We start from the raw sequence: 25,185 nt of genomic DNA, 5'->3' as shown, positions 1-25,185 counted from the left end.
TGGTCTCAAAAAGTTGTAAAGTACTCTTTCAATCTTTGTGATCCAATAACTAGACACCATAACTTACATCATGTTGTGGCAAAACACTCTATTAAGAAGACTAAATTTCTTGATGTTGTCATGAAAAAAACAATGCATTTTAAGAACATGATGAGTTATCTTGCAGAATCGAAAAGTTGGAGCAAGTTAATTACTCTTTCGGACTGTTATTTTAATTCGTTAGAGTCGTCATCGTTCTGCCAACTCATAATATGAAACAATTTATAGGTTAATCCAACCAGAAGACGTTAAGAAGGGAGTGAGAAAAGAAAACAAAGTCCAACACATGTTAAATTTGAAGTGTACCACATTGGAGGTCTACAACAGAAACGGGCCTCCTCGTCTTATTGGGCTTTTTAATAACAGTAACCAATTCAAATAGGCTCGAAAAGAACGCAGTGAAGCAGGTATGGGGTCCGATTATCGTCTTATTGGGCTTTTTAATAACAGTAACCAAATCAAATAGGCTCGAAAAGAACGCAGTAAAGCAGGTATGGACCCTCCTTCGCGCGGCTCTCTTTATAACGAAGGCTAAAGTTTTAATTAGTTAAACGTTCAAGGAAAAAAATCTTTTGTTTTGTGGATATGGTGTAGGTAATGGACGTTCCGAGAAGCATACGTGTTAGAGCCGATCTCGATAAAAAGGAAATTATTTTATTTCATTACATTGCAGCATTTGCACGCCAACTAAGACCTGGTAACAGAAGTTACGACCAATACTTTGAACATACATACGCTTTATTATGTAGACCTTATTCATGCATACGCAAGCAAACTTTAATGGTCATCACAGAAAACATAAAACAGCTGAACGGAAACACACCGTAACCAAATCAAGAAGGGATGCTTAATTTAGTTTGAAATCAGAGGGAGAGGGTGACAACTAGAGGGGTGACCAGTTCTTTGAATACATCCATGTTTCTCTCATTGGAAACGACGACTACGATGGGACCTGCACGTACCGTGACGAGTCTGTTGGTAGGAGGGCTAGGGTTGCATGTAGAGAGAGGGATCATGACCATGGCACTACAACCGTCGTAGATGACTTCTGAAAGCGAGATCGTAGACACTGTGTTGGAAGGAAACGTGAATCCTCCATCAACGCCCGTATTCGTAGTTGCAACATTTTTTCCACCACACTGAAGCATAACGGGAGAAGCTGTATATGTCCACGATTTGGGGGGAGGGAGGGGGGGGGGATTTCAAATATTATTCTCAAAAATTAATTATTCCGTGAAGATTGTATTAATTGGTCCGTACTTCATTCTTTTGACTCTAACATTTTGATTGTGCAACAAATGGTATTGAACATACTATATTCGATCTAGAATTCTAAGTATTCACAAAAATATTGCTTGATGTTGATTTCACAAACATGTTTTGCCTGATTTTACTAACGTCAATGGCTAATAGCTAAATACAGATTAAAAAAAAAAATTCGTCTGTATGATATATCATTTATAAGACTATAACTATCACAAAATCTACAACAAAACCAGTTATGGTTTGCAGAAGTTTTGCAAATTTTATTTGGCCGGTTTGGCATGATTGATCAAAAAGAGAAAGCAGACCTACCAGCAGGAGGAGTGGAAGTCGGATTACCATCGATAGAGCACATGATACGCCCTTGTATACTGGAGATATTACGATCCCTGCCAAGAAGCCCATCAAGTTGAGCCTTAGCCATTGTAGACACAAGAATTAGACATATCAAGACCATTGAGAAGGTTATGTTTTTGTTTCTGGTGAGCATTGCCATGTTGTTAGGATATTAACAAGTAGAGAGTATAGAGAGAAAAGACTTTTTTTTGTCTTGCTATTGGTTTTGGATCTGGTTAAGTGTCTTCCGATCCCTTGCAGCTCTATTTATAGAAAAAGTTCCATAGATTCTCCACTCCTATTTACTTTGATATTATTTTTTTAAAGAGGTTTAAGCGTGAATTCTAAAGATGTAGTTTCACCTGTAGTACAAAAAGACCTACTCTATATTATTATTTTTCCGAACATTATAAGTTATACAATTTATCATCCAAGAATATCTGTGAATTTTTCTAAGGAATGTCATTTTTACTTTCTTGAACATCAGTGGAATATCCTAGGATTAGTCCGGTATAACGAAGCTTTGAGTTTGATGACAAAAAAATAAAATAACGAAATTTTGAGCCTCAACTTTGGCATTTTAACCCTCTACAAACCGAACAAATATTTTTAAAAAAATAAATTTGATAGAACAACCATAACTTGTGTCTTCCATAATATTTAACAAATAATTGTCGATAAGCATAGATATCGAATGTAATGGGTTTTTAACTGATCAATTTTTGGTTTGTGTAAGTTATGACACAAGATTAAAAAAATAACAATAACTACTGAATTTATTAACATAACTATAGGAGGAACAGCTAAAACAATTAGTTGATGTTTTTTGGAAGTTGGTACTAAAAGTAAAACCATTTTCGTAAATATACATTGATCTTACAAATGATATTTCAAGAGATCGAGCCTAGAAGGTACGTAAGAGTTGACCAGGAAAGATGAAGAAAAAGATACGGTGACAAATTCAACAATTGGCACCATTGAGTGGTCGTAAGTGCCAAACCCCTAATCAGAGGGAGGGGGGATGGGGAGGGAATGGGAAAAAGAAAAAAACAAATCAACTTGCATCAAATCCATCACCCAATTTGCGTTATAGATTGGTCCAACGACTTATTTTCAATTTTGGATATTAGAGATAAATTATCCTACATCGAGAATGTAATAGGACATTAACTAATATATAAAAAGTTAATGTTACTCCAATAATCACCGATTAATTTTAGTTTGAAGTTTATAACAAACCCGGTTTTCATATGGTATCACAGTTCAGACTTTAAATACGCTAAATCTCTGATTAATATAATCCTACTCGGCAGAATATAAAAATCTTAATTAATTCGTTTGACCAAATATAATTGTTTTGAAATACCAAAATTTTTGGTCGATAAAAATCATCGTTTCGAAGAAAAGTATTAAAAAAGTTTTTACCTCACATCAAGAATTCAATAGAATATAAAGAGTTGGAAACAATCTAATAATCACCGATTGATTTTAAGTTAGAAGTCCAAACTGGATTTTAACATTGGGCTTTTTGAGTTAGATGATCAACTATTAAGTACGTATAGCAAAGTACGCAATCAAAATCCATCTTGATATACATCAAGATTAATAGCCAAAACTATGTCAGTACAATGAAGTATACCGCTCAAAGATCGAATCAGAAATGTTCCGGATTCGAAACGTATAAAACGGGCTTCTCAGCCCAATTAAGTATATAGTTGAGACATTTATAGGCCCTAAACTTCCAAGGATTTGTCGGTGTAGCGTGGCAGACAGAATATGACTGGTCTGGTCTTCGTCACAAAAAAACATCCCCACGTTTGTCTCTTTCCACAGTTCCCCCACAACAATAAAATTTCTGGATAACAATCCTGTTATGGAATTTTATACAGATTTTAAGATTAATTTGTGCATATTCAAAACTTATTTCGTTCTATCTAGAGACTAGATGTGAACGTATTTCTCATTACAGAGATATTTATACAGGACGTTGAACGAACATACATAGCGAAAATAATGAAAGGTATGAGAACGTTAAAGATAGTGCATCTCTAGATATAGGGAGACTGTTCCTAGCTAAGTAATTAATCTAGTACATAATGAGTAAACTATAGTGATCCGTTGAGAAGAAAATAAGAAGATAAATACACCAAATTGATCTTATATGTTGCAATAATAAACGTGGTAATAGACTAAGGTGCGTATATGTAAACAAGTCAGTTTCATGGGGTCACGGTATTATTTCGAAAATGGACCGATTATATTAAATGTTGTCTGTAAGTAAGATGTGAAGAGCTCCCTACCAATCAGACACCTCCATGCCTTATAATTTCTTTAGAATTATTGGATTCATTGTGAATGTGATGCATGAAACTGAAGTTTCCTTCACTATTCGTTACTGTCTTACTTGATCTCCCTAGTGATTTTGTACCATTGCTAGTGGAACGGAATACTAACAAAATAAAAGCATCACATAAAATTAAGACCCTAAGACAACATATATACTATCATGTGAAACTATTGACTAAGATTTAGTTTAACTTGTGCGTTTTAAATGAGAAGAATAATTAAAAAGTGTAACAAAACGAGGTTGTTGACGAATTTGACGCGCGATAAGACAAAGAAGACTGAAGACGTTGACGAGCTTCTCTTTTGGCATGGTTTTTAATAATCAAAAAATTGGAGGTTGATTGAAAAGGTTTTGTTAGTTAACGGACCTAATCCTTATATTCCATAGCGACTCTCGTTGAAGTCGTCATTTTCAGATATTTGTAAACTGGGACAGAAAGATTTATAGTGATCAAATTGGGCCCAAGTTTATTCAATTTAGGACAATGTATGTCGCCATAGTTGTCTCTGTCTACCCGATTCTGTCTTCGTCTTGACTCTTGAATTTCTTGTAATTTCATACAAAAATTAAAATTTGAATTTTGTATTTATGTAAAAAACAAAGCACCCTCAAAACAAAATATTTGTAGGCAAGAACAGTATTAGTAGAGCTTATGCATTTTTGTAAAACAAACAAGAAAATAATTAGTAGAAAGGCCCACAATTTATTTTACGGGTGCAAACTCAAAGAAATGTAAAAATAAAGGGATCAAACAGAAATAAAATAAAACATTGGCCCATCTCTATTCGTCGGTGACGTGAAGCTTCCTTGCTAGAGAAGAGCTCACTTGCGTAGTCTCAGCTATATTTAGGACATCAACACATGTCCGAACACAATACACTTCTATATCTGTTTCAAATTCAAATTTGCTGTCCTTTTATCTTAGTTTTAAAACTATCAGATAATTAATCTTTATTTCGTTGTTGTAATCAAGAATATCCCACAACAATACCATCTATATATCTCGATCTCTCTTGAAGAATTTATTTTGGAAACTTCGACGAATCGGTCTGAAGCGGGACAAGTAATCCGCCATTTTCTCCTCGGTCTCTCAGCTCATCTCGTCACTATCGGATCTAGGTCTCCTTCTCTTTCTTACAAAAACAAGTTTCAAATCTTTTTCTATTTCAATCACACACCAGTTTCGTTCAGATTTTAGAGTTTTTTTTTGGTTTCCATTTATTTTAAAGTTATCAGAGTATGTTATTCATCCATCATTCATGTACAGTCATCAGTCAGTAATTCTGAGTTAATTTCTGGGTTCGTAAATTCAGTGAAAAATTATTTAATTCCTTATTATTAATTTAAATTCTTAAATGTATTCCCTCCCCAAGTCACGGCACTGGAAAAAGGCAAAAACACAGCTGTGCTCATGTATATACTGTATTTATTTTTCATAAAATAATTTATTTGGAATTAATGCGCTATAAAGTTACCTACTTTTGACAAGATCTAATAAAAACATAAACCAAACTTCAAACTCTTTCTGTCTCTTTAATCCTCTAATCTAGTCTCTACTTTTAATGTTTTTGACTTTTATCTATCTATACCACGTGATTTTTGATTCGGTAATTATCCATATTATGCACTATGATTAAGAATTAAAGTATTTCCTTTTGTCATTGATGAAAAATTAAAGTTTGTGATTTTCTTTTTGCAGATTTTTAGTCATTTCTGGAGACAAAGGCGTTAGCTGTAACTCATTTTTTTAAATTTGCTTTGGCTATTAAAGGCGGCACGAGCGTATGTGTGTGTGTCCTTTCGTCTCTACTGGGGACAGATCTTGTTCTTGATTACATATTCAAGAACTAAGAGATCGTTTTCAGAACTTTGATTCTGGTCTGAAAAGTTAATAATCTGGTGAGTTCATGGGGATGAGTCTCGATTTCGATGTTGATCTCGAGAAAGGAGTCGTCGATTACGACAATGTTTATACAAAGTCGCCGGAGAAGCCATTGTTACCGATGTCTCCGGATAACAAACCGGTGAAAACCGGAGAAGAAACTGTCGGCTTGTTAGAAAACGATGCAAGTCCGGTTCAATGTGCGATCAGTAAACCGGGATGGGGGAAGAGCGACCGGAAGGAGAAACGCAAGAAATCTGCGTCGAAGCCTCCTCGGCCGCCGCGTGGACCGTCGCTGGACGCCGCGGATATGAAGCTGATAAAGGAGATCGCTGAATTGGCGATGCTGAAACGCGCGAGGGTCGAACGTTTGAAAGCATTGAAGAAAACGAGAGCGGCCAAAGCTGCGTCTGCGTCTGCGGCTTCTTCTCTTGGCAATGTTTTGGCCTCGATTCTCACCGCTATTTTCTTCTTCGTCCTTATTTTCCAAGGTGTGTTTTGATTTTGATTCTTACGACTGCGATTGCGGTAGCGTTTTGCAGTTAGTTTCATTAACTGTGTTTTGTTTGTAATATTCAGGTTTGTCGCCAAGAACAGCCGTTAGCTCCGGAAAACCCAACGGTGATTTTGTTTCGGTTCAGTATGCGGGGAACCCGTCCTCGAGCAAACCGGATGGAAGTTATACTGGTCCGGTTTTAGCAAGGAGATTACCAAAGTATGTTGCTGTTTCTCAGCTTGGTTAAGAAGATCAATTATATTTTCATTAGTCTGAAATAATCTCTAATCCTAGCTTTTGTTTTGTACTCGCAGTTTATTGAAACCGGTTTCCGGTTTGGAGAATGAGAAGAGCATGAATAGAGTTTCACAATGAAGCGTAAACCAAAGAGATAGAACTGGACAGGTTCATCACTGGTTGGCCAAACCATTTTATGGTTTAGATTGTCGGTGAACCATACACTCGTACCGATAAAGTTTTTGGGCAAAGTTGGCTGCTTTCTCTGCGGCTATGAAACAATAACACTATAGTTTTGTAATATTCCTCTTGAAGTAAAATTAAGAGAAGTTACAAATAATAAAATTACTGTCGCGTTATTCAGTGTATGTACCTTTTTTAGATGTGCTACTATAAAATTATGATGCAAATTAAGATCGTATTAGTAGTAGATATGTTGTATTTAAACGGATGTAAAAAAGTATTCAAACTTTGATGAGATCAAAACGTAAAAAAAAAAATGAAATCATCATATTATTGGTACTCGGAATCCATGTGGCTGTGTCTAGACGCTCCCACTGAGCTTTAGAGACCACTTTTAATGCTGTGCAAAATTAATTGAACATGTGATTTCACGTGTGTGTATATTTCAAATGTCTATTATTTCTGTTGCGTTGCTGTCTTCGGATGCTTCGTGGTCCCAATATTAAATCCCCACTAAGTCACCAAATAAATCATAGAGTTATATACTCCTCAGCTAAACAAATATATATGTAAGAATACTGAACTATAAAGTGCTTAATAATCATTTTCTTGGTAGATATAAATTAATTACAAACATATAAACTATCACTCGCGAAAGAAACAAAGTTCTTAACTACTGTTCATTAGAGATTTAATCACAGAAATGGCCACGTCGCAAAGATTCTTAACCAGCTGGTTTCTAGTCGTAAGAGCCACCGAGCTTTCATCGTCGGCCATGGTACTATTGATCCGTTTCTGGCAAGAATCAGTCTGTTTCTCGGCGTCTCCGAGAACATACAACGCGAAGCCAAACTCCCCTCGCTGCATTGCCTCGATCGCCTGAGGAATGTTAAACCGGACCACAGGTCGGTACAGCTCAGCACACTGAGCCAGTGCTCGCTCCGCGGCGGGATCATTAGAATGTCTGATCAGAGATTGGATATAACTTAAGGTATCGGTCATGTTTCCGAGGACAACGTTGGCCATTGCGGAGGCTAAAGATTTGGGATCGGAAGGAGAGGGAGTGAGAGGGCGAAGACAGGCTTCGCAGAGGTCGCAGAACGGGGTCTGTTTGCAGACTGTGTCAATTAGGTCGTCTGAGGATTGAGCTTGCAACGGTAAGAGGAGGAGGAGAAAGAGGTATAGAGACGGTTGTGATGTGACGGCGGAGGATTTCGTCATAGTCGGCGATGGTAAATTTTGAAAAGAAAATGAGAAGAATATTGATGTGTAATAACTCTAAAGTTAATACTTGTGTGTTTTGAGTGCTACTAGCTACCTATGTTTCTAGACTTATATAGCTGCTATTTAAATTTGTTATATACATATTAGTAAATGTTAAAAGCTTACAACTCTTAGTTTTTCTTCTCGTAACCAAGACGGATGCTTTTACGTGTCGTCGTCACAATGTCACGTATGACTCGTTTTGTATCGATATGAAGGTTAGATAGATTTGCTTACTAGTGATTATTAGGTCTTTGTAGTTGTTCTTACAATTTCACCCGTGACAAACTTTGTTGCGAGTATTCGTATGTTATACGTGTATTGAATGATTGATATTTAATTTTCATATACGTAAACATGGATATGTGGTGGTTGTTGGCCAAAAATAAGAAAGAAAAGTAGATGTTGTGTGGTACTACACTGGTATTGGTGAATAGGTTAGGTCCTTTGTGAGTCGGTCCACATGAAACGAAAAAACCATGATACATTTCACACTACTACCTTTTCATCTGATTTAAATATTTTTCACTTATTAACAGAGAAATATATATTGTGGGGCTGCCTTCTCTAGTCAGTCTGCCTCGTGAATGTTGGTATTACCAGTTTATAGCAGAAATCAAGGTACGAGAAATATATACTCTGCGCTTTTTCAAAAAAAAAAAGAAAGAAATATATACTCTGTTTGTCAAGTCTAGATCGATGGTTTTATCAACTTAATTATCACTTCCATAACATATTTTTCTAGTAAGATAACAGCTTCGACCAATATTCTCGTTATTGTTATTTTAATACATTTTAAAAGGATTCAGAGCAACATTCGGACGATGGCTCTGGTTACATCACAGATCTTGACCATCTTCTGGGTCGAATCGGTTAAGGGAGACTGGCCTTCGGGAAAACCGCCTTGACAGATGGAGGCTTCAATGCCAGCGTCAACAACTGCACTCTCGGCGAACTTAGGGTTTCCTTTGATAGCAATAATGGCTGTGTGGACGTCGGCCTCTACAATCGTCTTGTATCTTAGATTACATTCATCCAACTCCCGCTTAAGCATCGGTTTAGTTTTGTACGCCACGTTGATCTGCCCGATAGTCTCTGTCCCAAGAGCCTACAACAATAAACACACGAAGTCTTCATATCAAATGATTATGAACCCCAGAGGTCTGGTAATAATAGCCAGAACCAGTCTTGGGTATATTGATATGAAATATGCGTCTATTAGAGCATCTCCAATCCATTGCTATTTTCACTTCTATAATAGCATTTAGAGATGAAAATGCTCCTGAAAAATCTTCAGTACCATGCTCTGTGGTCCCTTTTGCTAATATCCCAGTTATTAATTCATATACATGGTTTTCTTATTCAGACGCAGCTTGAGAATCAGCATCGGGTAATTGTGGACTTGGTTGGATCCTTCGCGATGCGACGAACTCCATGGTTGAAAGCTCTTCCTCTCACCGGCGTTGTGTGCCCTCGGCTCTAGTGGCTGAGGCTCTAGCGGTTAAAGCTGCTTTAGTTGCAGCTGTATCTTATCATGTCAGTTGCCTCAATGTTTTTACTGACTCAAAGGCACTCGTTCTCATCCTGAAGTCTCATGATCAGAATGTTGTCTTGAAGGGGATTATCCATGATATCAGAATCTTGGCTCTCTCCTTTCAATCTATCTGTTTTCATTTTGTACCGTGTTTAGCGAATGTGGCTGCTGATACCTTAGCAAAGACTGCTCTGCATTCTCTTATTTCTGCTACTCCATGTAACTGATGTTTCTTGTTTTAATGAATGGCTTTTCGATCAAAAAAAAAAAGAGATGAAAATGCTCCAACCCACCTCTATTTCTTCCTCTATTATAGAGATCTCTATTTTTTCCTCTATTTATAGAGGAAGAAATAACAATCCTCTATTTTTTATTCTATAAAATAGAAATTGCTATTTTAGAGAAATACATTGGAGCATATCCCACCTCTATTATAGAGTTCTTCTATTTTAGAGGTGAAAATAGCAAAATACATTGGAGATGGTCTTAGTAATTCATTTGTATATGTATATATTTTCGGCTCTACAATAATTATACAAAAATATAGGTTTGTTAATAGTTTCAAACCCCAACCGGCTCTGATAATCACACTACATAACTTCATATTGTTACAAAATCATAGCCACGCGTAGAAAATACTACGTTTTTGAAAAAAGAAAGATTATGTAAGAGAGACCTTGATTTTGTCGACGAGGATGAGACCGAGGCCGACGACGTCAGCTGAGGAACTACGTGGATCGGAGTTGAGGAGAGAGAGACAAAGAGTGTAGTCAGGTGTCTGTTTGCATGTCTGATCTACAATATTTCCCATCGCAGACTTCGCAGTTCCCATCATCATAGCCATCGTCACTATTATCATTATCTTTATCATTTTCATCTTTTAAAACCTTTGGAACTTAAGAAGTATAGTTAATGAATCATCCTAATCGCAGAATTGTATATATAAGTGTTTTCGGTGCGACTACTGACTAGTTATGAATCTTATGATTATCCTGAAACGTTTTCTTGGCTTCGATAGACGTAATATATTTATTGCACATTTATGATTTCGTTCTGTAGTTATTTAGTCAAATACATAATTAACTACAGCAAGAATGACAATAAAAGTTGGCTAGTGGAGTATACGACAATGTTCATGGTTTTTCGTCAACGAGAATGGCGTAGTACTGTTATTTTATAATGGAGTTTTTTCTTGTCAACTATAGTGGAGGTTATAGAATGTCAAAGGTCTTTGACCGAAATCAGTTTATAAATGGTATATGTATATTTTTGAAAATTAATCGCAGTAAATTATAAATTAAAATCTAAAAATATAAATGGTAGAGTTTTTAGTTTTTTTTCTTTTTAAAAAAATGATTGATTTATACATATCTACAAATATGAACTATTATTTCCTGCTCATACAATGATACAATTGATTGATATTTTAGTTTTTTTTCTTTTCATATAAAAGATTGATATTCCAGCTTTAATCAATGTATTTTATTTTAAAACTACAACATTAACTAAAATCTAAAAATATGAATGCTAAATTTTTATTGAGAAATAAATAAAACTAACAAAAACAAAAAATCAAAAATGTAATTAATTTTTATTAATATATGTGAAAATTTTAACATAAATATTTTCAAATTTACGAGGAGTATTACTTTATGTACATATATCTATAATTTAAGTAGTTTAAAAATTATAAAAAATTAATTTCGTCGACAAACCTGAAGAACTTTCTACTCTATGAAAAGCCCACTTTAAAATTAGAAACGATTCCCAAAATGTTTGTAGTTTAGATTAGCCTTTGTTGTAAAAAAAACAATATCAAAACGATTCACAAACGGTTTTTATGTCTTTAAATACACCCTAATATCAAATAAAAAAATGAAGATTAATATTTGGTGAGACTACCATGGCAGGATATAGTAATATTTTGTGAAAGAAAACTTTGGAGTTTCGTGAAAAAAAACAGAAAAATTACGAATTGGTTAAGATATTTGGAGAAGATTCACGTGAACTTTGTATAGCAACATTTGATTTAGTTTTCACGTCTAACTGCCCACTGACTTATGAAATCCAATTTTTGGTGTGAAAATATTAACGAGTCTTTAATCAAACTATTAGACAAAATGGACTTCTACAAGATAGTTATTTTTCATTTTGATTTCAAGAAAAAAAACTTTTTTATAACAATAGTCTCTTGCTTAGCAAAGACAGCATAATATCAGCTTTAATTTTCTGCATAGGAAACTTAAAAATCATTTCTATTCGTCATTCAAAATCCAAACTCCAAAGTGGTCTTAAAAAACAAAATAAACTCTTAACAAAAGCCACTTCTTGTGTTGAAACCCAAGAGGATGAACTTGAGTCTGAACCTAAAACGACTGTCTCAAACAACAACAACAACTCAAATATCAATTGTCCCAATAAGTAGTTAAAGTATATAGAAGTTTTTGTTTTTACCTTTTGTTGTTGAGAAGATTCAGCAGAATCTGAGCTGCTGCTATAGAATGCAAATGTCTCTAATCTTCCATCAGTGTCGGTAGCTTTTAATTTTGACTTAGGATGCTTCGTTTCCTTCATTTCTACGTTTACATTCTCCTTTTCCTTTAAGTTCAGTTCCTCTTTCTCCTCTATGTTTTTTTCCACGTTCTTTTTCTCCTCAATTCATTTTCACCATTGCCTTTCTCTAACCGATAGTGGATGATAGCAAGATCCCCATACCTGAAATGAAACAAAAAACAATCAAATGTCGACTAAATGAATTAACTAGAAATGAGAACTCACTTTCCGCAATGTAGGTGGAGAGGTTAAAAGTTTTCAAACAGGGAGCAAAAATAGTTCAACAATGGCGAGAAGAGGAGACCAAAAGGACACTATACATGTCGATTCTATCCTTGATGTGCCAGAAGATGATATGTAAGCACGTTTATTTCTATTGATCTTTTTTTCTTCTAATTGTTTGACTAATATTTCATTTGTATTGCAGAAGAAATTTCTTAATGGAATTGGTCTATACATCGACGTTAGGATGCCTTTACGCCAAGAAGGAAAATCAAAAGATTTTGCATTTGCTGAGTTTAATTCTGCAAAAGCAGTTCATGAGATAACTTGTTTTGTTTTTTTTTGTTGCTTTGAGATTACTATATTAATCATAAATCACTTTACTGTATTAATAGTTTTTTGTTACATGCAGAGACTGAAACTACAGCGTAAGCAAATGTTAAACTGTTCTATTTTTATGTTCGGTTCTTTTCTTTGATTTCAGATAAATGTGCATAATGATAAAAGTGGCAATATGAATGTGAGTAAGAAAAAAAAAAAGAATGTGAGTAAGAAAATTTAAATTTTGTTTTCAGTTGACAGATATATAAAATGAAGTTTCTTTTTTTTCAATAAAAGACGAGGTTCTTCATGAAGTTTAAGGGTTTCACTGATGACATTAAATTACTTAACATTTCTATGAAATTTTACTATTTACGGACATACATTTTATCAAAGGTTATGAACAGCCACAGTCAATAAAATTCACAATCCAATCAAAAACTAAATGAGAATAATCCAATTTTATCATAGTTATCTAATTGTTTGGTCCGCTTTATTCAGAAAAAGTTATATTCATTGTAACGTTTTGAGATAAAAATTTGAGAAATTGCAGTGCATATACAAATATAATCCCATAATTTGCAAGGATGAAATTTGGACTTTCTCGCTGATGTGTATTTTTTTAATGTCAATATTGTCCCTATTCCCAACACAAACACTACTCTCTTTATATCACGAAGAGATAATTGTCAGGAGAGAGTTATTTCTCTTTTTACTACATTCGATACACTTCTTGTTTGAAAATCGACCATTTCATCTCTCATCTCCCCTCACTCTCATTGTTAACTCCGTCGGAGCGCTTTCTTCAAACTAAGTGAAGTTTCGCCGTCACGCTATTTCACTATCACATCGTCACGCCATCACACCATTATATCTGCTCAAGCTCGTCCTTACACAGTTACCTCACCTCTGTTCAAGCTCACCGTCACGGCGTCACACCGTCACTTCACGTTTATACAGCTTGTCGTTCCCTCACCTTTGCTATAACTCGCGCCTTCATTCAGTCAATGGAGATGAAGAAGATCCAGGATGCTACAGAAGAGGAGGAAGAACAAGAGGAGGTAGAAGAAATAAAAAGATGAGAGAGGATGAAGAAGAAGAAGAAGAGAAGAAAATAGGCTTCCGGAGACGATGACGAAGTCTGGCGGCAGAAGATGATGGAGGAGTAGTCCGTCTGTTTACTGATGGCATCATGCATTACTATGTGCATGAGCTAGTCTCAACTGCCACAGGATCATAGTTAGTGAGTCCCAACATGAGTCTGCCTGATACATCAACTCAGCCTAACACATATGTATATTATTAAAGATTCCATCAAGTTAGCCTTTTGTTTTGTTTTTTTCTATTGGTGAGGAATCCGTGTACTACATTTTACATGACCTTTTTATTACAGTTAGCCGGTTAAAAAACGAACACATACAGTACAATTAAATAACTTGTTATGAATTGTTCCAAACCAACTAACAATAGACATAACCATCATTCATCGATCCAATAGCCGATAATTTTAAATATAAATATCAGCTAACATGGAAAGTATCCAGATAATTCAAAACATGCATAGTCGGATAACTATCGTGTTAACCGACTAATATAATTGAGAAAGCATACGTAGCCGGATAATATAAAGGAATACAGATTTAAAAAGAATTGGTCTAACACTTTTATTATTATCCAGCTATCTTCTTTATTTTTATACTTTATTACAGTTAACCGAATAAATCGGAATATAGCCATTCAATTTTACTTCTAACAATCTATACATTGTACATTTATAAATCGGTTAGTTAGTGGTTCAATCATACTTAAGTAATTAAGTATACTCTACACAATATCCATTTACTAACTAACGTAACCATCAACATAATCCAATAGCCGGTAAATTTAATACAAAATATTAGCTAATAATGTAAAATATCTGGATAAATCAGAATATAGTCATGCTAATTTACAAAAATATAAAAAATCACATTTTAGCTAAAATAACAAACGACCATTAAATATAACTTATCCGGATAATTTATATATTAATTGTTAAATATACTTTAAATAATATCTATTTACTAACTGACATAACCATCAACAGAATCCATTAGCCGGTAATTTTAACACAAAATATTAGATAATATGTAAAATATTGGACAAGTCAGACTATAACTATACTAATTTACACAAAAACATAAAAATCACTTTTTCTTAGCCGTCCACTAGCTTCAGTAACAAAGGACCATTAAAAATAACTGGACTTATGTGACTTATCCGGATAATTTATCTGTTAGATGTTAACTAGGGTCGGCCCGCCCTACGGGCGGGATATATTTTATTTGTGATTTATATTCTTATATTTTTTGTAAGCTTGTTATTTGTATATTAGGTTTGAATTTATAAATAATAGATATGATATTGATTTATGTCTTCAAGAACGTTTTAGAGTAGGAGTTTTTTTTGTAAGAGAAATTTTATATATTTTTGAAAATTATGTATTTCTGTTATATTATGTATTCTGGTTATATTATGTATTCCATTAAATTTAAATTGTTTCTGTTTTTCCCTTTTATATATTTTTAAAAGGTTATGTTTTGATCATTATTTTTGTTGTGTGTTTACTATCAAATTTTTAATTTCTATATGTCTGAATTTAGTGACCAAAAAGAGAAGGTTTCAGTTAGATTCACTCTTTTTTTTTCTACGCGGCTTGAGTATAATGAAACAGAAAAATTAAAATAGTAAACAATTTTTTCTATTCTTATATTTTTAATTGTTTTTATAATTTATGTATTATTAAGTTATATTTGTAATATTTTTTGGTTGCTTTATATCATTTTTGTTTATTTTTTCTATGTTTGAGTTTTATAATCAGAAATAGAAATCAAATTCCATGACATTTACACAATCATATAGTTTCCCTTTTTTTGTTCTTTATAAGAAATTTCTATCCGTTTTTGAAATTTATGTATTTTGCATTTTATTACCTGAATTTCGTAAAAGAATGTTATATGTTAACATATTACTGTCAGTAAGTTCATTTACGTTTAAGTTTTAATATTCTGTTTAAGTTTTCATTAAATGTTGTTCAAAAAAAAGTTCATTTTTTTGAAAATGAATCAATTATAAAAATGATTTATGAAGTATTTAACCTTTTTAATACGATTTGGTGAAAAAGATAGATTAATAAATATGTCAAACCTAAATTGATGGGGTGCTCATGTTGTCTGAAAAGGTAGAACTTTCATATAATTACCAATAAACTGTTATTATTGTTGTTGTTACTAACCAAATAGAAACAATATATAATAATAAAAGAAAAATTACAAATATCCGACAAGTTCCAAAGACTATGGTACAAAGGTTATATTCTCCTTCGCCTTCTTTTGAAAGTTGAAGAACTTGATACAGTATCCATCCTATGTGGACAGCAGCTACAACTTGTAAGAAGTCACCCATCTTTCAGCAAACTTTTAAGGCTCGATCTCAAACTTTATTAATGTTCTGTTGATGATCTCCTTTGACCCAAAGCTAGGCCTGCGATTTTTGTCCGAACCGAATGGACCGAACCGGACCGAACCGGTTTTTTTCGGTTTTCGGTTCGGGTCGGTTTTCAATTCGGTTCAATTCGGTATGGGTTTGAAAATTAATTCGGTTAGCGGTTCGGTTCGGTTCGGTTTTCAATTTTTTTTAAAAAAATAAAAATTGTAAAAACCGAAAATAAACCAAAATAAACCGAAAATAACCGAAAATAACCGAAAAACCGAACCGAAAATAACCGAATTAAACCGAATTAAACCGAATTAACCGAATTTAACCACAAATATCCGATTATTTTGAAAAAATCATACCAAAATTAACCGAAAATTTAAAAATTCGGTTATTTTCGGAATTAAAATTGAAAACCGAAAAAAACCGATAACCGAACCGAACCGAACCGAAATTTTATTCGGTTTATTTCGGAATTTTTTTTTAAAACTTCGGTTAACCGAAAACCGACGGTTCGGTTCGGTTCGGTTTCGGAAAACCGAAGTCGCAGGCCTACCCAAAGCTATTATTTACAAATTGCAACACATCATTCATTAAGTTCAATATCTGCACAAAAAATTGGAAGAGAATATTTTTGAATATATCAAAAGAGAATGATAAATAAATCATAAATATTGATCTGATGGGTTTGTGATTTTTATTTACAACAGCAAAAAAATATCATAAGAAAGCATGCAGATATTATAAGTTTAGAAATAGCAATTAGTATGAGACTAATACGAAGAATCTAAAAATCATTGAGCTTCATTCTAAACCTAACAATCAAGCATTTTGTTATTTTATTTTCTTAAAAGTTAGAAGTAATACACATGAAGGTATGTCCGTTTGTCGAGTGTAAAGGATTGTACCATGGAATATCTTATAGACAAAAATGGAAAATTGTGAGATGATGGTTCAAGTTGGGCCTGAGATGACATCTTCTAGTTTGTTGATTTCACCACTGATGTGATGCGTTGGACATGACCCTGATCTGTTAACTGAGATAAGTTTAGTTAAATTTGCAACAGAATGGTTGTATGCTGGTTAGTGATGTTCACTTTTATTTTTAGTAGTGAATATGTGATTGCCTGTTTTATAGATTCATGATAACCTTATTTACATTGTTTTGTTTATGAACTATATAGCTGTGTTTTACCTTGTTTGTGGAGCCACTGCCTATACGATTTTATGCATGTGGAGGTGAGTTTTGGCTTGCCTCACTCATGATGGATCTCCAATGATTCTCCATTCGTGGCTTGTTTGTCCCTAAAAGAAGATACTTTGGTAGTTGTAGATGGTGGAGCTGTTCATTTCTCTGGCCCTTCATATCTTATGGTTAGTGTCTATAGATTTAGGTGTTAATGCTCGTTTTTGGTGGGCTATGACAGGGAATTGTGTTCCCATAATCGAGATGATTCTAAATATAGTTTAATCAAATTGTAACAATGGTAGTAATTAAGCACGTTTTTTATTGGTCAAAATTTTAAAATATTTAAAATATATGTTTACCTTAATTTTAACAAAAAAAAACGTAATATGTCAGCAAAATTTTTATTACGATAGCTTGGAATTTTGGTTGCCATTTCTTGGATACCATTATATTGATTGTTTTTCAGTTCATAGTAATGTATGTTGTGTATATTTGGCGAGTGTATATATGTTGGATCGTTCCGGTGTTCGAGTTTTCATGTTTTTTTTTTTTTTGAACAACGAGTTTTCATGTTAAAACAATATATATGGGTTCATTTTACTATTTTTTGTCACTATCTGTTTTAATTTGCATATATATAAGATCTGAATGGTTCAAACGCATTGGTTGTGGTTGCTGATGCAGGAATTTGTGGATGCGGATGGTTGCGGTTTCAAACGTTATGTAGCGTTTTGTCTGAGTGGTATAACGTTTGAAAATTGTTGTGTTTAAAGGATATTTGTGACTAGTTGATTATGAGATATTGCAGCGGTTTAATAATAAATTACTAATATAAACATATTATAAGATTATAAAAATATAAAAACATAATATTGTAATAAAATATAATAATTATTAATATAATATGATTAATAATAATAATATGTTTGTTTATTTAATTTTTAATTAGCTGAAAGTTATAATTTTAATAATTTTTGAAGATTTATATTAAAACTTTTAAAAGAATATTTTTTTTAATTTTATATATGTATGTATATTAATTTTTATAAAAAATCTAATGAATAGCTAGTTTAAAGTTTATATAAAACAAATTATGATACTGTTTGTGAGTTAAAAATTAATACATAAAATGTGTATATGTTTTTATTTATAAAATTTCTTTTTAATTTTTTAGTTTTAAGATATTTTAAAAAAGTAATTTTATATTTTTTTATCTACCCGCAACCACAAACGCTAGTTGAAACCAACTTTTAATTTTAAGAGGTTCAGAACATTTTAAAGCGATTTGTAACGGTTTATATGACGGTTTTGAAACACTGTCAACCGCTACCGGCCGCAAAAATTGCATTTGCGGATGGTAGCGAGAAAACCAGTCAGACCCATAATGCAGTGTATATTTTTGTTGTTTACTTTTCCGTAGAAATTTATTTTTGGATCATAGGCATACTAATACAGATTTTTAACTATATTTAGTTTTGTAACCTACCTTTTTCATAGACCTTTTTAAAAATTATACAAATAATAGGTGTATTATTTTTTTGCCTTTCAAAAGTCGTTTTGATCCCCAAAATACTTAGGAGTAAAAGTCTTCATCTATGGTTTCCTATAATCTTAGTTTTCATGAGATTTACTCATTATATGCATCATTAAAAACTGAAGCTTACCACAGATGGCTTTGCCGATCGATTATATAGATTACATTGAACTGAAAATAATGACGGACCGTATAACTGTAACATATATGTTCACTTGTATGCTTGGAATTTTTATCTAAAAAAGTAACATGCAACAGTTCCTATTCCCATTTTAAACTTTTTTCCTAAAATATAGATTGGTTGTTTGTAACCTATGTTCAAAAAGGCGAGTACTCATTTTTGTGACCGGAATTTTTTTTGTAAGGATTTATTTTAAAACTCATGTCTTGTTGATTTTTCAATTGATCTGAAATTTCATTGATATAATAAAGTGAAGTGTGGAGAACTTGTCATCCTGTGTTTGCATTGTATGATCACAAAATTTGATTTCTCACATAATAGTTTTGATGACTGATATTGCTTAATCAAAGTATGTACTCTCTATGTGAATTTAATACCGCTTGCATTTGAAAAAAAAAAAGAATGCTGTTATATGATGTTATAAGAACGTGTACTCTCTGCTTCTGAATTTCTGAACATAAGGAGACTGGATACTCTAAAATATTTAGTATATAAACACCGGAGAGTCCACAGATGAAAATCAGAAAATATACTTTCTTGAAATTACTCTGTTTAAGAACTCTGTTCCTAAATTTTACTCTATATAAGAAGAGTCTAGAATCTGAACGCTTAGTGTATCAAACAAAATCTCTTAATATTTTTCTTTTCTCCACCACCAAAGAATACAAAAACAGAGTTCGGTTATCACAACTCCTCCAGCCTCAACAAATAATCCAGGAGGTGGAAATCATTTTATAGTTACTTCCCTTATGAGACCTCAAATGTCCAACAGCGTATTCATCGATCGCATCCACCATGTACAGAACTTCGTATCCTCTCTTCTTCAGCTTCTCCAAGAAGGGAGAGTTCTCTACCGCCTTCTTGCTTTCGCCAGTGATGTAGAAGATGTCCTTCTGACCTTCCTTCATCCTTGTGACGTAGTCTTTCAAGCTCGTCATTTCATCACCGCTCTTTGTTGAGTGGTAGCGAAGAAGATCAGCAATCTTTGACCTGTTCTGACTGTCCTCATGGATACCCAATTTCAGATTCTTGGAGAAAGCCTCGTAGAACTTGTTGTAGTCTTCTTTGTTCTCGGCAATCTCGTTGAACATCTCAATGCACTTCTTCACCAGGTTCTTTCTGATCACCTTAAGGATCTTGTTCTGCTGGAGAGTCTCACGAGAGATGTTGAGTGGCAAGTCATCAGAGTCAACAACACCTTTGACGAAGCTGAGGTACTCAGGGATCAACTCTTCGCAGTTGTTCATAATGAACACTCTCCTGACATACAACTTGATGTTGTTCAACTTCTTTCTGGTGTCGAAGAGATCGAACGGAGCTCTCTTTGGAACAAAGAGAATCGCCTTGAATTCAAGCTGGCCCTCCACAGAGAAATGCTTCACAGCGAGATGATCCTCCCAGTCGTTGGTCAGGCTCTTGTAGAAGGAAGCATACTCGTCCTTGCGAATCTCTTCCGGCTTCCTCAACCAGATTGGTTTCTGCTTGTTGATGAGTTCCCACTCGTGAGAGACTTCTTTGATTTTCTTCTTCTTTTTACCGTCCTTCTCCTTCTCCTTCTCCTTCTCCTCATCCACTTCTTCAACCTCGCCTTCGGTTTCTTTCTTTGCTTCGTTCTCATCCTCATTTACCCAACCACCAGCTTTCATTGATCTTCATCTTCTTCCTTAGCTTTCTAGCTTTCTTTTACTTCTTAGTTCTTACCATCACTCTTGTCTTTAACAACCACAACCACAACCGGCTACACAGCAACATACGATTTTTTTTATCAAAAAAAAAAAACAATCACACTACAAACAGATCGGCCTTTGAATATTTTTCACAGGAATAATGCTAATGAGAAGACAAATAGATAAACATAAAACACTTAAGCAAAGTCGTAAAATTTCAAAAAAATAAACAATCAAAGATCGAAATAAAATCTCAACTCAAGAACAAAGAAGATGGCATTCTTTACCTTTAAAAAATCCTGAAGAGCGTTAGTTTACTTGAAACTTGAGTTCAAGCTCTTGGCTCCCTAAGCCGTGGCCAACGCTCCAGCTTCCTCACTGATATCCAATATTTATTCCCGCTTGTCTTCTCCATCCAAAAGCTCTAAGTCAAGATTTTTAAACAATCAGTTTGAGGAAACCATCATTAAAAAACAGGGGAGTATAACTGTATAAGTCTACAACAACTCAATTGCATGTGTTATTTGCTGAATTAATACACACTTACTCGGTGCATGTATAAACTGATATGCATACATAAACGCAGAGCCATATTATATGATTTTGATTGGTTATACATTAGGATTGTGGTAGATGATGACGATAGACTTGGTGTTGAAATCTTTGACGAACCTCTCTTGTCCTGTCCTAAATGGATTGTTGAGAAGATCTTTAATTGGTTCAGGTAATGGCTCATCCTTCATCATGTTCTTCCTGTATTCTTCTGCAATACCTCCTGACCTTCTTTCAATCAGATTCACAAACTATATATCAACAAAATATAACAAATATTATATATATATTAGATGTATAATAAGATCTTGATTAGTTAAGAGTTTTAATATAAAGAAGCTTTACCAGGAGAAAGCTGAAAAGGACAAAGAAGAAGACGACCAGATAACGTTGCTGATTAATGTCTTTTTAACTTTTGTCCATCGTCCATAGCGTTAAATCAACAACAACAATCATTAGAGTCAAAACAAAAACAAAAACAAAAAGTAGAAATATGTGAATAATCAACGAAGTTAGATGATGGGGTTTACTACATATATTTAGAACGAAACAGCTTGTTAAGTTTATTGATAATCAAAAACTCATAAGAGGTATCAAACGTGACAGAAAAAAAGGAAAGTAAGGATTGATTTGTAGAGAATGATAATAATTCTGAAAATCCAAAAGGGAGTTAACTAATTATCATGTTTATCTGCGAGAAGCTGTTGGTATGAGATTAATAGCAATTGAACAGGCAAGAGAGATTAAAAACCTAATAATGATCCCAGTGAAGGATGAGTCGCCGGACAACCTCTTGGGAAAACGACAAAATCGAGGTTAACCATGACGGAAATAGAGAGTAGAAAGGTAAGAACTGAAAAAACTTGGTTTGGGGAGGTGTTGGGGGTGAGGGTTTGTGTTTATGGCCCTAAATTTATAGAAAGTGGTTGATAAAATTATGAAACGTCTGGATTTTAAGGATGAAGAATCAAAGAGAGGTGGAACGAAACATTGACGAAGATTTTAAAGATCATTGATTGATCATAAGTGCCTATGGTAACGCGAAACGTGGAAAACTCAGAGATTGGAGAAGACGAAGCGAATGAGTCAAGGGGGATAGAATCGCAAGCTTGAGACAAATAGGTTTTGGGCTGACGACGGGGCCGAGTTATATTTTTGTAGAAAACCCAGTCGAAATGTTCTTTTTAACTCAGGTTGACGATGTTGACGTGGCAAAAAACTCTATTCTTATTGGTCTGAATTAATTTGTCGATGTGGCATAGCTCAATGGAGCTTATATTTGCCTTTTAATATTGTTTGATTATACATTTACTGAACTTTTATTTGCTTATTTACCGACTAAATCGACACGAAGAAATTGTGAAGAAATTCTGTTGTAACTGGAGACTTGTGATCGGAAAGGCGAAGATTCTATCTATAATTGTGCTGGTTAGCATGTTTAAGCTAAGATCAATGTAGGTAAGTTGGTTTAACCAAAGTAAAATGTAACGCCCCGACCCGTCCACGGCTAATGGGCCACCCACGCCCGCTCTCTCGGTCCGTGGGCCCCATCCCATCCGACGGTCGGTCGTTAATTTTTTCAAGGCTCGAAATCATTGTTTACTGACCCTGCAATCACCACCCGACCTTTCCCCGTGTTTTGGCCTCACTTACACGGTATCGCGAATCACTTCCCGATAGGTCACCCATCCTTTCACTATTCCAGCCCAAGCACGCTTAACTCTGGAGTTCTAAATGGAGGTGTGACGGAAAAGGTAAGTCAACTTTGGTGATATAGGTAGCCAAATCAATTCTCTTAAGCCTTTTCACATATCACAACTCGGGATGTTACAATTCACCCCCTCTCAAAGAACGCAACGCCCTCGTTGCGCCCCACGACAGGTCTCAAGACGCCTCTCAGGTCAGAACTGAGACGGCTAACCAGCTCTGATACCACTTGTAACGCCCCGACCCGTCCACGGCTAATAGGCCACCCACGCCCGCTCTCTCGGCCCGTGGGCCCCATCCCATCCGACGGACGGTCGTTAATTTTCCAAGGCTCGAAATCATTGTTTACTGACCCTGCAATCACCACCCGACCTTTCCCCGTGTTTTGGCCTCACTTACACGGTATCGCGAATCACTTCCCGATAGGTCACCCATCCTTTCACTATTCCAGCTCAAGCACGCTTAACTCTGGAGTTCTAAACGGAGGTGTGACGGAAAAGGTAAGTCAACTTTGGTGATATAGGTAGCCAAATCAATTCTCTTAAGCCTTTTCACATATCACAACTCGGGATGTTACATAAAACCCGGTCCATCGGTCTGGTTAACTGGTTAGGAAAGGTATATGTATACCAGCGACTAAAAGAAAGTCGACGGAGAAAGTGTGACGGTGAAGCTATGACGTTCAAACTGATTGTAGCTCCAATCTGAGTGTTCTGAGATGGAAAACCTCTCTGCAACTCATCAGGACCTCAGCATGACTCGATGGAACCTCGCCATGACTCGCTGGTCCCATGACTCGTTGGGACCTTGCCGTGACTCGCCGGAAAGAAACAAAAGTTTTCTAATTAAGAGACTATTGATTGTAAAACACATCTGATGCATTTTCTTCATGCAAAATACAGAAACATATTCACGAGCAAATGATACAAGAAAGAGAAAAGAGAAAGAGTCAAAAGTATTTTGAATAAATACTATTTCTTTTTTGTGTGTGAATATCATTACATATATATTTTATTCTATTTTTTGTTTCTTTAGATAACTATAGGGTTACATACGTAATTGTACTCTATTATGAATTGGGCTTTTGATGGTTTTTCTATGCTTGCAAATATTGGCATCAAACTCTATTTACTATGCAAATGCCTCTAAAAATTTAGAAAAGAATTTATCAAGCTAAAGACATAATAAAGAAGTCAAGTTGCGGTGACCAATCACATGTGAAAGCTTCCTTCGTATTGGGTATCACCCATACTTTGGGCCGAGAGACCATGGTGATTTTGTACTTACAATATCTCTCTAAAATAGACGTTGATTGGGCTTCTTTCTAGATTTGTAAACTAGAAAGACGTCTTTCTAGATTTGTAAACTAGATCAACAGTATTATTTGATTCCAAATAAGCTCACGATGAGCATTTTTTTTTTTCCGTCAAGATTGTTTTTATTAGAATCGAAATGGGCCAAGCCCAGAACATACAAACTAAAACAGGGCCGAAGCCCAAACGAGAAATAAAAACAAAGCCCATACATCTAGGGCCTCACACAAACAAGCTAGCTGGGCCTACAGCCCACTCCAGCCCAAACGCGTTGAAGCCAGTCCGCGCGTCAAGGAGCCGGACACATGGACAGATCTAAACCATCAGCTCACCACGCGTCTCTCTTGCTTCCACCCGACCGCCGCCGCTTCACAACGCCACCAAAGCACCGCTTCCGAAACCCTAGTTTCACCGGAGCTCGTATTCCCGACGAGCCTCCACTACCACCATCGCTTTTTTCTCTTTTGTCCTCACTGCAGAGAGCAACATCGATCTCTTCGAAGTCTCATCCGCTTACTCAAAGCCGCGACCACATGCATCCACGAACCACGATCTAAACCCGATTCAAAACCTGAATCCAAACCCTACCTCACACGGATAAGAGGCACCAAGAGCTGACGAGACGAGACTGTGGAAGCCCTCGTCATCCAGAAGCAGGAGCCGGCGTCGGCTGAGCTTACGTAGCCCCAACCTCCCGGATACAGACCGGCGGCGACGGAGCTTTAAAAGTCTCCGCCTCCCGGAATCGAATCTCTACACTTGCAGAAGCGACCTCACCGCAACATCCTCGCCACCAGTTGGCGTCTTTACTCCAGAATCAAGACCACCGAAACCGTCGGTTCACTACACGAGTAAACGGCGACCGTCGGTGACTGAGCCAGAGCTCGGACAA

General features: G+C 35.1%; 5 protein-coding genes across 14 annotated transcripts; 1 reads left to right on the top strand and 4 right to left on the bottom strand.

The window, feature by feature from the left end:
* Positions 1-677: 677 nt before the first annotated feature.
* LOC108861360 (uncharacterized) lies at positions 678-1,891 on the bottom strand. The gene is made up of 2 exons (XM_018635207.2): positions 1,615-1,891; positions 678-1,198 (listed from the first exon to the last, which is right to left on the bottom strand). The coding sequence occupies exons 1-2, from the start codon at positions 1,796-1,798 to the stop codon at positions 903-905; spliced, it is 480 nt and encodes a 159-aa protein (XP_018490709.1). The 5' UTR covers positions 1,799-1,891; the 3' UTR covers positions 678-902.
* Positions 1,892-4,845: 2,954 nt separating this feature from the next.
* On the top strand, positions 4,846-7,010 carry LOC108861359 (uncharacterized). Of its 2 annotated transcripts, none has more exons than XM_018635205.2 (4): positions 4,846-5,104; positions 5,685-6,358; positions 6,447-6,582; positions 6,678-7,010. In XM_018635205.2, the coding sequence occupies exons 2-4, from the start codon at positions 5,893-5,895 to the stop codon at positions 6,736-6,738; spliced, it is 663 nt and encodes a 220-aa protein (XP_018490707.1). In that variant the 5' UTR covers positions 4,846-5,104; positions 5,685-5,892; the 3' UTR covers positions 6,739-7,010. The 2 variants fall into 2 exon arrangements, with proteins under 2 accessions (XP_018490707.1, XP_018490708.1); XM_018635206.2 differs by lacking the exon at positions 4,846-5,104 and adding an exon at positions 5,122-5,592.
* A 359-nt stretch (positions 7,011-7,369) lies between these two features.
* On the bottom strand, positions 7,370-8,232 carry LOC108860271 (cell wall / vacuolar inhibitor of fructosidase 1-like). Its single transcript, XM_018634170.2, has one exon. The coding sequence runs from the start codon at positions 8,002-8,004 to the stop codon at positions 7,453-7,455; it is 552 nt and encodes a 183-aa protein (XP_018489672.1). The 5' UTR covers positions 8,005-8,232; the 3' UTR covers positions 7,370-7,452.
* A 538-nt stretch (positions 8,233-8,770) lies between these two features.
* Positions 8,771-10,457, bottom strand: LOC108861358 (cell wall / vacuolar inhibitor of fructosidase 1-like). The gene is made up of 2 exons (XM_018635202.2): positions 10,257-10,457; positions 8,771-9,154 (listed from the first exon to the last, which is right to left on the bottom strand). Exons 1-2 carry the CDS (start codon positions 10,455-10,457, stop codon positions 8,852-8,854), a joined length of 504 nt encoding a protein of 167 aa, XP_018490704.1. The 3' UTR covers positions 8,771-8,851.
* A 9,111-nt stretch (positions 10,458-19,568) lies between these two features.
* On the bottom strand, positions 19,569-22,425 carry LOC108805373 (heat shock protein 90-1). 9 transcript variants are annotated; one of them, XM_056995954.1, is made up of 5 exons: positions 22,025-22,425; positions 21,619-21,685; positions 21,269-21,524; positions 21,009-21,145; positions 19,569-20,792 (listed from the first exon to the last, which is right to left on the bottom strand). In XM_056995954.1, exon 5 carries the CDS (start codon positions 20,698-20,700, stop codon positions 19,756-19,758), a length of 945 nt encoding a protein of 314 aa, XP_056851934.1. In that variant the 5' UTR covers positions 20,701-20,792; positions 21,009-21,145; positions 21,269-21,524; positions 21,619-21,685; positions 22,025-22,425; the 3' UTR covers positions 19,569-19,755. The 9 variants fall into 9 exon arrangements, with proteins under 9 accessions (XP_056851934.1, XP_018432901.1, XP_056851936.1 ...); XM_018577399.2 differs by having other exon boundaries at positions 21,394-21,524; XM_056995956.1 differs by having other exon boundaries at positions 21,269-21,504.
* Positions 22,426-25,185: the final 2,760 nt, after the last annotated feature.

Source organism: Raphanus sativus, unplaced genomic scaffold, assembly GCF_000801105.2.
Source record: "Raphanus sativus cultivar WK10039 unplaced genomic scaffold, ASM80110v3 Scaffold0088, whole genome shotgun sequence".
NCBI classification, from domain to species: Eukaryota; Viridiplantae; Streptophyta; class Magnoliopsida; order Brassicales; family Brassicaceae; genus Raphanus; species Raphanus sativus.
This window is presented reverse-complemented; position numbering and strand designations above follow the sequence as displayed.